This window comes from Theropithecus gelada, chromosome 17 (assembly GCF_003255815.1).
Source record: "Theropithecus gelada isolate Dixy chromosome 17, Tgel_1.0, whole genome shotgun sequence".
NCBI lineage: Eukaryota > Metazoa > Chordata > Mammalia > Primates > Cercopithecidae > Theropithecus > Theropithecus gelada.
The window spans coordinates 37,853,188-37,866,542 of NC_037685.1; the positions used below are offsets into that span (position 1 = coordinate 37,853,188).

Here is a 13,355-nt window from a genome sequence, read left to right on the forward strand (position 1 = left end):
AAAAAAAAAAAAAAAAAAATTAACAAAATTTTGGCCAGAGGGCCAGGAGAGGGGAAAGATCTACTTTATCTTTCAAGTATTTGAAAGACTCTATGTTTTATTTTACCTAAGGAATTCATATTTATATTTTTAAACAGTAAGAATTACTTATCTTCTGATTGGTAATGATATTCGACCAGGAAGTAGACCTTTGATAATTTTTGTAGAATTCGTTGGAGGTAGTGCTTATTCTTTCTTCTGCCCATGCTACAGTTTGGATGCCTGTCTCTGCAAACCTCAAGCTGAAATGTAATCCCAGTGTTGGAAGCGGGGCCTGGTGGGAGGTGTTTGGGACACCGGGGCAGATCCCTCATGAATGGCTTGGTGCTGTCCTCATGGTCATGAGTGAGTTCCTGTAAGAGCTGGTTGTTGAAAAGAGCCTGACACTTCTCTCCTCTTTCTCTCTTGCTTCCCCTCTGGCCATGTGATCTCTGCACTTGCCAGCTCTCCTTTACCTTCCGCCATGAATGGAAGCAGCCTGAGGCTTTCACCAGATGCTTGGTCTTCCAGCCAGCAGAACTGTCAACCAAATATACCTTTTTCCTTTATAAATTCCCCAGCCTCGGGTATTCCTTTATAGCAACACAAGCGGACTAAGACAGCCCATGACATTCCTTTGTCCTGGAAAAGCCTCTACACTTCCTTCTTCATTCAGTTCCGGGAAAACTTTCCTGACAACATGCCACTGGGTGTGCTCGTGGAGCCCTTCCTGGAGGGCTGGGTGACTTCTCTCCTTAGTGACCTCACATCACCTGACCTCAGCAGCGTTAGCCCCTCAGCAGCCAGGGAGTATTTTAGAGAGTTTCTTCGTTTCCCCAGACCTTAACTCCATGCCTCACAAATCGCTAACAATAAACAGTATCCCTGCTACTATGTCAAGATGAGACAAAGATGTGACATTTGTTTGGATTAGGGAAAAACAAAAACCTATAGATGCTGCTTGCAGTCACTGAATGTCAGGCACTGTGTTAGGCTCTAGGGACACGATACTGAGCAGAAACAGAGCTGTAAATGCTCTCCTAAGGGTGTGCTTTTGTTTTTAATTTGTTTTTGAAACAGGGTCTTGTTCTGTCATCCAGGCTGGAGTGCAGTGATGTGATCACAGCTCACTGCAGCCTTGACCTCCGGGACTCAAGTGGATCCTCCCACCTCAGCCTCCCAAATAGCTGGGGCCACAGGTGTACGCCACTGTGCCTGGCTAATTTCTTTATTTTTGGTAGAGATGGGGTCTCACCGTGTTGCCCAGGCTGGTCTCAAACTCCTGCCTCAGCCTCTCAAAGTGCTGGGATTACAGGTGTGCACCATACCACACCCACCTCTCCTAAGAGTTTATGTTCTTTGATTCATCATTCCCAGATTCCACCATTCCCAGCTACAAAACCTACATTTACTTTTTGGCTTGTTTGTGAACAAGAAATTTCCAGCCACTCACTTGAACTTTCCAAGCCACGAGTCAGCGATAAGAGCTCCAAGAATTGGCGTCAGGTAGCACAGAGCCACAAACGTATGGTAGATGGCGGTGGACATGTTATCATCCCAGCTGAAGAAATTTGTGAAGTACAGAATCAGGATTCCTTTTTGCAGAGGGCAGGTGGAAGAGGAGGGGGGAAGCAAAGTTAGGACTGTTACGGCCACTCCCACTCTTCCCCAAAGGGTGAGAAGCAGCCAATACAGTTACCTCGCATTCCATAGTAGGAAAATCTTTCGCAAAACTCATTGGCCACAATGAAGAAGATGCTCAGGGGATAGCCAAAGCAACCCTGACAAGAAAGAAATAAGCACAGGGTTGAAATACACCACTCACTTGTCCATAGCCACAAAGGAGCACCAGTGGCATGAAAGGCAGTCAATGCAGATTCAGTAACTTACCAGTGACTGTCTAGAGCAGGAAACTAGAATTCAATCACTTTATTCCCTACACTAATCTTTCCACATAGAGACAGCAGTGAAATAAAGCATCCAGTGGCATTGTTAGTCTGAGGAGGATGATCCACAGCATTTCCTCGGGAGAGGACATCTCACATGGAAATCCAGGATCACACCCTCACTGGTTCTAGATGTACACTACAGATCTGTTAGGTGAATGAACCCTTAGGGGTAAAACAGATGATAAAATTTACAAGATGAAGATATGTAGAGAAGAAAAAAGGGTACTCACCGGTGATTTCGACATTCCTAAAAGAAAAACAGAATCCCAATATTAAAGTCAAGCCATTACAGTACTTTTTGCTGTGTCTAAACTCAAAGCCTCTGACTTTTTAGGGTGGTCAGAGGGGCCATTCACCAAACAGCTCCAGCCCTCCCTGGGATCCTGGCCCCAGACTCGCGCTTCTTATCTGAGGTGGGGCCTGGCATCTGTATTTTCTTTTAAGAAGCTCCTCAGGCAGTTCTCCTGGGCCGTCAAAATTGAGAAGCAGCGGCTCAGAGAATCAGGCCTAAACCATTTCCTGCTGAAACACTTCAAAGGCTGCCCATCGGGATACAATCCACACACTCTAGCATGTTCTTCGATATCTCACAAGTGTTTTGGTGGGGATTAAATTTCTGTAATATAAAATGCTTCTGAGTGCCTGACACACTGTGCACACTCAGCCGCCACCTCCTATGGCCTGGGCCCTGCCTGCCTGCCAGGCTTGCCCCATGATTTAAGTCTTGCCACCGATATTCCCTTCCCAAATCATCTCTGATGTGCCTACATCACTGTACTGTCATGATGGGCAGTTTATATTTTTGCTTTCTTTCTGGACCAGGTTCTGCAGGTAGAAGAATCACGTGCCATTCATCACACCGACATCCCCACTTCCAACGTCCTATACAATACCTACCACTGGTAGGGGGTTATGTCAGGAGAACGAATGAGAAGAGCAGGAAGAAACAGCCAGAGAATACAAGGGAGCCGGTGCATGTCAAGCCCAGTGGACTCTGCCATCTGCATCCTAGGAGCACCTCATCCCCACCCCATCAGCACCTGCTCTTCTGTCTCCCCAGAATTATGGCAAGAGCTGAGCTGTGCCCTTGTCTCTAGTCTTTACACCTCCTCACTTTGCTGCTACACAAACACATTGCCCTGTGTTCGTCCGTGTCTATCACACACTACGCTGTTTCCCATGGGGCGTCCATCCCCTTCCCCCTCAGTCACCCCGATTTCCTTATATTAGGGTTCTTTGTCACCAGGGCTCCCTGAACATGCTCCACTTCTATTAGGAATCTAGGAATCGGTGACCCCATAGCAGTGGGTCTCACACTGGAGTGAGCCTCAGAATCACCAGAGGGCTTGCAAGAACAGATAGCTGGGCCCCACTCCCAGGGTTGATTCTGTAGGCCTGAGAGAGACACTTGAGCTTGCATTTCTAACAAGCTCCCAGGTGTGGGTGTTGCCACTGGTCCAGGCAGTGTGCTTTGGGAATCACTACACTGGAAAATTAATCTTTAGACTGTTCTTTTCCCAGGGTTTGTTCTTGGCAGCTTTGTCAAAAATGAGTTGGCTATAAATTGATGCATTTATTCCTGGGTTCTCTTTTCTGTTCCACTGGTCTGTGTGTCTGTTTCTATGCCAGTACCATGCTGATTTGGTTCCTACAGCTTTGTAGCATATTTTGACATCAGGTGGTACCTCCAGCCCTATTCTTTTTGCTCAGGATGACTTTGGCTTTTCGAGGCTTTTTGTGGTTGATACGAATTTTAGGATTTTTTTTTCTATTTCTATGAAGGTTGTCATTGGATCTTGTCATTTGCAGCAATACAGATGAAACTGGAGGACATCAGGTTAAGTGAAATAGGCCAGGCACAGAAAGATAGATATTACATATTCTCACTCACATGTAGGAGCTAAAAAATTGATCTCATGGAGGTAGTGAGTAGAGTGGTGGTTACCAGAGGATGGGAAGGGTAGGGGAAGGTGGGAGGATGAAGCAAGGTTAGTGGATACAAAAACACAGTTCTCTAGAAGGAATAAGAGCTGGTGTTTGGTAGCATAATAAGGTGACTACAGTTAACAAAAATTTATTGTATATTTCAAAATACAGTCTGGGTATGGTAGCTCACACATGTAATCCCAGCACTTTGGGAGGCCGAGGTGAGTGGATCACCTGAGGTCAGAAGTTCGAGACCAGCCTGGCCAACATGGCGAACCCCTATCTCTACTAAAAATACAAAAATTAGCTGGGCATGGTGGCACACAACTGTAGTCCCAGTTACTTGGGAAGTTGAGGCAGAAGGATTGCTAGAACCTGGGAGGTGGAGGTTGCAATGAGCCAAGATCGCACCACTACACTCCAGCCTAGGCCACAGAGTGAGGCTCTATCAAAACAAACAAACACAAACAAACAAAAAAACCCAAAAAACAAAAAACAAACAGAATAGATAGCAGATCTGGAATGTTCTCAACACAAAGTAATGATCAAGGTTTGAGGTGATGGATGTTCCAAATATCCAGATTTGATCACTACACATTGTATGCCTCTATCAAAAATCATATGTGTCCCATAAATATATATAATTATTATGTATCCATAACAAATTTTTAAATCCTTAAAGCCCTACGGCAGCCCATGTGTTGCAAACTACAGCAGAGCTGCCCACATGAAAAGCAATTCAACCGGAAGTCAATGTCTGCCACTGTGGCTGGTATTTGAGAAGACTGACTTCTCTCTGCACCTGAGATTTGCATCTCTAACAAGAGTCAAGATGAAGTCAATGCTGCTGGTCTAGAGACTACACTTGGAGGACCACATGCAGGCTGTGATGTCCTGCTGCCTGATGGCTCTACATAAGAAAGTTTTTTTTTTTTTTTTTTTTTTTTTTTTTTTTTTTTTTTTTTTTTTTTGAGACGGAGTCTCACTGTGTCTCCCAGGCTGGAGTGCAGTGGCGCGATCTCGGCTCACTGCAAGCTCCGCCCCCCCGGGTTCACGCCATTCTCCCGCCTCAGCCTCCCAAGTAGCTGGGACTACAGGCGCCCGCTACCGCGCCCGGCTAGTTTACATAAGAAAGTTTTATCACTTCCCTGGCTCCAAACGCCAGGAAGACCATGCCAGCTATCCAGAGCAGAAATCGAATACAGGAGCCATACAGCCTGCTGAAGCCTCCGCCACAGTGCCCTCCTCCATCTCCCACACCACTTCCCTCTGGGGCCCTTCCTTGTAGATTTACTGCCTTATATTTTCATTATGTGCAAGTTCAAAGCCCTATCCCACAATAAACAAAGCCACAACCCTGGCAGAGGAACTCCCTTCCTGACCCTGACCACGAGGCCCTACAGGCTTCACCACCCCTTCCCGGGCAGGCGCCTTCCCTCCTGGTCCCGTCAGCCTGTGCTGGGGTTATTTCCACTCCTGCAGCTCAGGGTGGCCCCAGGGGCCTCCTACCAGATGGTCTTGCATTTTTACCCACTTAAGAGCATTTTAGGTCCGGACGTGGTACCTCACACCTCCATCCAAGGTGGGTGGATCATTTGAGGTCAGGAGTTGGAGACCAGCCTGGCCAACATGGTGAAACCCTGTCTCTACTAAAAATACAAAAATTAGCCGGCCGTGGTGGTACAGGCCAGCTACTCAGGAGGCTGATGCAGGAGAATCGCTTGAGCTCAGGAGGCGGAGGTTGCAGGGAGCTGAGATAAAGCCACTGCACTCCAGCTTGGACAACAGAGCGAGACTCCATCTCAAAAAAGAAAAAAAGGAAAGAAGGAAAGAAAAAATAATAAAGAACATTTTAGATGCTATTTTAGTCCTTGTCCTAAGCAGGAAATACACTGTACTGGTTTCACAGGACCCCAGTTCCCAACTCTTCCTGCCTGTTGGAGTTCTGGCCAGAGATTCCTCCACACGAATAACCTGGTTTCCTCGCGAGCAAGACCTGTCGTGGGATGGGGCTGCTTCCAGGGCAATACACTAAGAACGAGGGCCATGGAGGCAGCCTTGCGGCCGAGTCTCACGCCGGCCTCCGTCTCATGCCAGCTGCATGGTGGGTGAGCCCATCTGTTTTGGGCCAGTCCGACAATCAAATGAGGACGGCCTCGGCCCTGTGGGGTTGCTGGAAGAGTCCTGCAAACCCCACAACGCTCAGTGCACCGTTACGGGGGAGACGCGACTGCCTCAGAGTCCTCAGCGCGCCCCTGCGCCGCTTCCCGCAGAGCGGAAATTCAGTGTTTGTGGGACACGTTTCCTAAGGCCCGTTTATCAGTCACAGAGCACAGCGCTCAGATCCAGCTCTGCACCGCGGGTTCCACGAGCCCTTCCAGGAGGGTCCTTCTTCTTCAGCCCCGAGCCTGACCTGCAAGGAGCTCATCCATGTCCCAGGTCTCGACCTGGCTCCTATCGGTTTGGCCAACAGGGAGCCCTGGGAAGATCAGAGGGAGGGAAGAAACGTTGGGGTATTTGTTTTTCTGGTGCCCTCCCTGCAAGGTCACCTCAGACCGTCACCTCTAGTGACAGTCACGGCTTCTCTGACGTCAGCCCCTCCCACACAACTCTTTCCTTCCAGGTTTCAGCAGCGGTTCCTTCCCCTCATCTTGCAGGCCCAGAGGGTATCAGGGAGGCTGCTGCGGACCCAGGTGCCACGCTACCATGTGTGGTGTCTGTCCTCCGCAGCATCTTTCTGTGACCAAGCCCTCCTGTGCCGAGCGTGGCCTGTGTGTCCTGGGAGGTCCGTGGTGAGGCAGTGCACCCGCTGTGGACTTGGGCCATCTTTCACACCAGGCAGGAAAGCACCAGTCTCCAGCGAATAGGAAGGGCTGGTCGGGCAAGCTTGCATTTTGCAAGCTTGGTGCAAACCAGCCTGAGAGTGCAAAGCGTCATTGCTGCAGTGCTGTGCGTTCTTGAGGACATGGCAATACCACATTACGCTTCGCCTACTTAGACTTTGGGTAATATGGCCTGACCATTGCCTCCCAAGGCCAACGAGAGGGGTGAAGTCACACAAAGGTCCGTGTTATCCTTGGCCCTCTTCAGGGAAGCAGGAGCGAGCTCTGAAAACCCAAATCACCCAAATCCAGCAGGGAGAGCCCGGGCTTCATCACAAACCGTCCTTTCCTGTGTTCCCCGGATTTTTATTTGCAGGGAAAGATTTCACCATTCCAGAGTTGTCCGTTTGCCTTTGCTAAATATTTTGTACCTGTTATTTGCTTAATAATAGTGGTAAAGTTTTTCTCCACTTCAAACATACTACAGTTACAGAAAAGAGGCCATTCAGAAAGCTTAGGTCTTAACATCATTATACACAGAACTAAATTACTGGAAAGGAAATCCCTGCAAGTGTAAATCTGAGACTCAGTACCCAGACATCATGAGAAGGCATTTTGTTTTCTGAAAGTGTATATTCCGAGAACTGCTTTTATTATTACAGGGCAGAGGTTGCTAACTTCTTTGATAGAATCCAGAGCTGTCTACTGGGTGTAACACTGCAGTCAGCATTTCTTATCTTTTTTTTTTTTTTTTTTTTTTTTTTGAGACGGAGTCTTGCTCTGTGCCCCAGGCTGGAGTGCAGTGGCGCGATCTCGGCTCACTGCAAGCTCCGCCCCCCCGGGTTCACGCCATTCTCCTGCCTCAGCCTCCCAAGTAGCTGGGACTACAGGCGCCCACCACCTCGCCCGGCTAATTTTCTTGTATTTTTTTAGTAGAGACGGGGTTTCACTGTGTTAGCCAGGATGGTCTCGATCTCCTGACCTCGTGATCCGCCCGTCTCGGCCTCCCAAAGTGCTGGGATTACAGGCTTGAGCCACCGCGCCCGGCCAGCATTTCTTATCTTAATATACCTGTGTCAACAGGATTGCTATCTTAGCTCAAGTGCAGAAGCGGTGTTTACATCGAGACTTCAGACTGAACTCAAGTAACAACTCTCACAAGATTCTGTTTACTTTGGTGCAATCGTGTTTACGTTGGTTCCCTCCTAGTAAACCTCAGAGGCATATTTGAGTAGCCCAATGTTTCTAGTATCACTCTGGGGTCCCTTGTGTTGAACTATGATCAGAGCCAAACCCAGCTTAGAATCTGGACTTCGCATAGGACTGTTCGTTAACACCCAACACATTGCAATTGCTGAATCAATGCGGGCTCTTCTTGCTATTCTAGGCCCAGCAGTGGTTTTGCTTTCTTTTGGCTAAAGAATTTGATGAAATAAATGTATATTATATATTTATATGATTATTGACTTGGGGGTTGGTGGGGGACAGGGAACACAGGAGAAAAAAGAGACTCCCTTCTTCCCCACAACTCAGTGAAATCTCCCATCCATGTGAATATTTCCTACTGTTTATATAAAGCATGCTCCATATTTTGAACCATTTCGGGATGGAAACTCTAACTTTGATGTTTTATTACCTAGAAATTAATAACTCCCTCAGCAACTGGAAGGCTGCCGAGAGTGCACCTCTAGGAGTTAGACTTCGGAAGTTGGAAGGAACAAGGCATTTTGCTGAGATCTAAGAGACAAGGCCTCACTTTCAGGTAGAGGGATAACTGTTTTCTATCATGACCAAGAGTGAAACTGAAGGAATACTGTAAGCTTCACATACTGCTTTGAGGACGTGTTTCTGAAATTTCAAGGTGTGGTGGTCAGAATCGTGGTCCCCTAGAGATGTCCATATGGTAATCTCTGGGATTCAGGAATATGTTCCCTTCTATGGCAAAAGGGTCTTGCAGACATGATTAAGTTGGGGGCTTGAGAAGAAGAGTTTACCTTAGATTATCCAGGCAGACCCAATATAATCACAAGTGCCCTAAAAAGAGTCAGAAAAGGTCAAAAGCAGGGGAGTGACTGCAAGTGTTGGGGGAGGGGTCCCCAAGCCAGGGAATGTGGCAGCCTGGAGAAGTTGGAAAAGGCAAGGAGGGTTCCCCCCAAAAGACTTTTGATTTTAGCCCAGTAAAATTCATTTTGGACTTCTGACTTCCAGAACTACAAGAAGACACCTGGGTGAAGCCACTAAGCTTGTGGTTTTTTGTTACAGCAGTAATTAGAAACTAATACACAGAAGTTTGCCCCAAACTCTGTAAATACAGGTCTTTAATCACTATTTACATATAACTAAGACTCAAATTTCCTGCCACATTTTGTTTGTTGGTGAAATGCTCTCTTTATTAATTTTTTCCTAAACTATATTTTTCTACTTGGAGCTTAGAAGTGCATACCTAGCACCTGGCTTTTAAGCTGGATTTGGCAGAATCTAAACTCTGGTGCTTGCTCTGAAAATGGTTTCCTAAGCCAGGAGTAAAGGAGTAAAGTTCCCAAAGTCAGTCCCACAAAAGCCCCAGGAAGCCAATGGTCCCTGCAAGAACACAGTTTGGCCTTGCTAATGGCAAAAGTGGTTTTTCAGTTAAGGAGAGAACTTTCTCAGTATTGCCCCCGCATCTAGCCAGTGGAAAGACATGGGCTTTTGGGAATCAGGATATCGAACCACAGTGTAGAGACATTCCTCCTAGCCATGTGGCCTTGATCAAGGTACTTACCCTCTGGGCTTCCATTTCTTCATCCACAATGTAGTTTGTATGTATGTCCCCACCAAAATCTCATATTGAAATGTAATACTCAATGCTGGAGGTGGGGCCTGGTGGGAGGTGATTGGATCACAGGGGCTTTAGCACCATCCCTCTTGGTACTGTCCTTGCCACAGTGAGTTCTTGTGAGATCCAGTCATTTTATTTTATTTTTATTTTTGAGACGGAGTCTCACTGTGTTACCCAGGCTGGACAGGAGAGGGGCAATCTCAGCTCACTGCAACCTCTGCCTCCCGGGTTCAAGAAATTTTCCTGCATCCGCCTCCTGAGTAGTTGGGACTACAGGCATGTGCCACCACGCCTGGCTAATTTTTGTATTTTTAGTAGAGGTGGGGTTTCACCATGTTGGCCAGCCTGGTCTTGAACTCCTGGTCTCAAATGATCTACCCACCGTGACCTCCCAAAGTGCTGGGATTATAGGCATGAGCCACCACACCCGACCTTAGATCTGGTCATTTTAAAGTATGTAGCATCAACATAGCTGCCCTTTCCAAGATGGCCGAACAGGAACAGCTCCGGTCTGCAAGTCCCAGCGTGATCAACAGAGAAGACAGCTGGTTTCTGCATTTCCAACTGAGGTACATGGTTCATCTCATTGGGACTGGTTGGACAGTAGGTGCAGCCCACAGAAGGCGAGCTGAAGCAGGGCGGACCATTGCCTCACCCGGGAAGCACAAGGGGTCAGGGGATTTCCCTTTCCTAGCCAAAGGAAGACTGTACCGGGAAAATTGGGACACTCCGGTCTTAACACTGCACTTTTCCAAAGGTCTTAGCAAACAGCACACCAGGAGATTATATCCCGTGCCTGGCTCAGCGGATCCCATGCCCACGGAGCCTCGCTAACTGCTAGCGCAGCAGTCCGAGATCAAACTGTGAGGCAGCAGCCTGGCTGGGAGAGAGGCATCCACCATTACTGAGGCTTGAGTAGGTAAACAAAGTGGCTGGGAAGTTCGAACTGGGTGGAGCCCACTGCAGTTCAACAAGGCCTGCCTGCCTCTGTAGACTCCACCTCTGGGGGCAGGGCATAACTGAACAAAAGGCAGCAGAAACTTCTGCAGACTTAAACGTCCCTGTCTGACAGCTCTGAAGAGAGCAGTGGTTCTCCCAGCAAGGTGTTTGAGCTCTGAGAATGGATAGACTGCCTCCTCAAGTGGGTCCCTGACCCCTGTGTAGCCTAACTGGGAGACACCTCCCAGTAGGGTCCAACTGACACCTCATACAGTCAGGTGCCCCTCTGAGACAAAGCTTCCAGAGGAAGAATCAGGCAGCAATAATTGCTGTTCTGCAATATTTGCTGTTCTGCAGCCTCCGCTGGTGATACCCAGGTAAATAGGGTCTGGAGTAGACCTCCAGCAAACTCCGACAGACCTGCAGCTGAGGGACCTGACTGTTAGAAGGAAAACTAACAAACAGAAAGGAATAGCATCAACATCAACTAAAAGGTCATCTACACCAAAACTACATCTGTAGGTCACCAACATCAAACACCAAAGGTAGATAAAACCACAAAGATGGAGAGAAACTTGAGCAGAAAAGCTGAAAATTTTAAAAACCAGAGCTCCTCTTCTCCTCCAAAGGATCACAGCTCCTCGCCAACAATGGTACAAAGTTGGACAGAGAATGACTTGGACGAGTTGAAAGAAGTAGGTTTCAGAAGGTCAGCAATAACAAACTTCTCTGAGCTAAAGGAGGATGTTTGAACCCATTGCAAGGAAGCTAAAAACCTTGAAAAAAGGGTAGATGAATGGATAACTAGAATAAACAGTTTAGAGAAGATGTTAAATGACCCAATGGAGCTGAAAACCATTGCAAGGGAACTACGTGATGCACGCACACGCTTCAGTAGCTGATTTGATCAAGTGGAAGAAAGGGTATCAGGGATTGAAGATTAAATTAATGAAATGAAGTGAGAAGAGAAGTTTAGAGAAAAAAGAGTAAAAGAAATGAACAAAGCCTCCAAGAAATGTAAGACTATGTAAAAAGACCAAATCTACATTTGATCGGTGTACCTGAAAGTGACAGGGAGAATGGAACCAAGCTGGAAAATGCTCTTCAGGATATTATCCAGGAGAACGTCCTCAATCTAGCAAGGTGGGCCAATATTCAAATTCAGGAAATACAGAGAACACCACAAAGATACTCCTCGAGAAGAGCAACCCCAAGACACAAAATTTTCAGGTTCACCAAGGTTGAAATGAAGGAAAAAATGTGAAGGGCAGCCAGAGAGAAAGGTCAGGTTACCCACAAAGGGAAGCCCATCAGACTAACAGCAGATCTCTCAGCAGAAACTCTCCAAGCCAGAAGAGAGTGGGGGCCAATATTCAACATTCTTAAAGAAAGATTTTTCAATCCAGAATTTCATATCCAGCCAAACTAAGCTTCATAAGTGAAGGAGAAATAAAATCCTTTACAGACAAGCAAATGCTGAGAGATTTTGTCACCACCAGGCTTCCCTTACAAGAGCTCCTGAAGGAAGCACTAAACATGGAAAGCAACAACTGGTACCAGCCACGGCAAAACCATGCCAAATTGTAAAGACCATCCATGCTAGGGAGAAACTGCATCAACTAACGGGCAAAATAACCAGCTAACATTATAATGACAGGATCAAATTCACACATAACAATATTAACCTTAACTGTAAATGGGCTAATTGTCCCAATTAAAAAACACAGACTGGCAAATTGGATAAAGAGTCAAGACCCATCAGTGTGCTGTATTCAGGAGACACATTTCATATGCAGAGACATTCATAGGCTCAAAATAAAGGGATGAAGGAAGATCTACCAAGCAAACAGAAAGAAAAAAAAAAAGGCAGGGGTTGCAATCCTAGTCTCTGATAAAACAGACTTTAAACCAACAAAGATCAAAAGAGACAAGGTCATTACAAAATGGTAAAGGGATCAATTCAACAAGAAGAGATAACTATCCTAAATGTTTATGCACCCAATACAGGAGCACCCAGATTCATAAAGCAAGTCCTTAGAGACTTACAAAGAGACTTTCCCACATAAAAACAATGGGAGACTTTAACACCCCACTGTCAACATTAGATCAACGAGACAGAAGGTTAACAAGGATATCCAGGACTTGAACTCAGGTCTGCACCAAGCAGACCTAATAGATATCTACAGAACTCTCCACCCCAAATCAACAGAAAATACATTCTTCTCAGCACCACATCACACTTATTCCAAAATTGACCACATAGTTGGAAGTAAAGCCTCCTCAGTAAATGTAAAAGAACAGAAATCACAACAAACTGTCTCTCAGATGACAGTGCAATCAAATTAGAACTCAGGATTAAGAAACTCACTCGAAATCACACAACTACATGGAAACTGAACAACCTACACCTGAATGACTACTGGGTAATTAACAAAATGAAGGCAGAAAGAGAGATGTTCTTTGAAACCAATGAGAACAAAGACACAACATACCAGAATCTCTGGGACACACTTAAAGCAGTGTGTACAGGGAAATTTATAGCACTAAATGCCTACAAGAGAAAGCAGGAAATATCTAAAATTGACACCCTAACATCACAATGAAAAGAACTAGAGAAGCAAGAGCAAACACATTCAAAAGCTAGAAGGCAAGAAATAACTAAGATCAAAGCAGAACTCAAGGAGGTAGCAACGCAAAAACCCTTCAAAAAATCAGTGAATCCAAGAGCGATTTTTTAAAAAGATAAACAAAATAAATAGCCTGCTAGCAAGACTAATAAAGAAGAAAAGAGAGAAGAATCAAATAGATGCAATAAAAAATGATAAAGGGGATATCACCACCAATCCCACAGAAATACAAACTACCGTCAGAGAATACTATAAA

At 46.2% G+C, this 13,355-nt stretch overlaps 1 protein-coding gene across 1 annotated transcript in view; it reads right to left on the reverse strand.

Annotated features, from left to right (window-relative positions):
- The window catches only part of SLC15A1 (solute carrier family 15 member 1), a 70,638-nt gene that overhangs the window by 38,095 nt on the left and 19,188 nt on the right, over positions 1-13,355 (reverse strand). The window contains exons 2-4 of the mRNA XM_025364447.1: positions 2,198-2,214; positions 1,718-1,799; positions 1,472-1,613 (exon numbers count right to left, since the gene is read on the reverse strand). Of these exons, the coding sequence (XP_025220232.1) occupies positions 1,472-1,613; positions 1,718-1,799; positions 2,198-2,214 (241 nt within the window). The remainder of the gene's footprint in view (positions 1-1,471; positions 1,614-1,717; positions 1,800-2,197; positions 2,215-13,355) is intronic.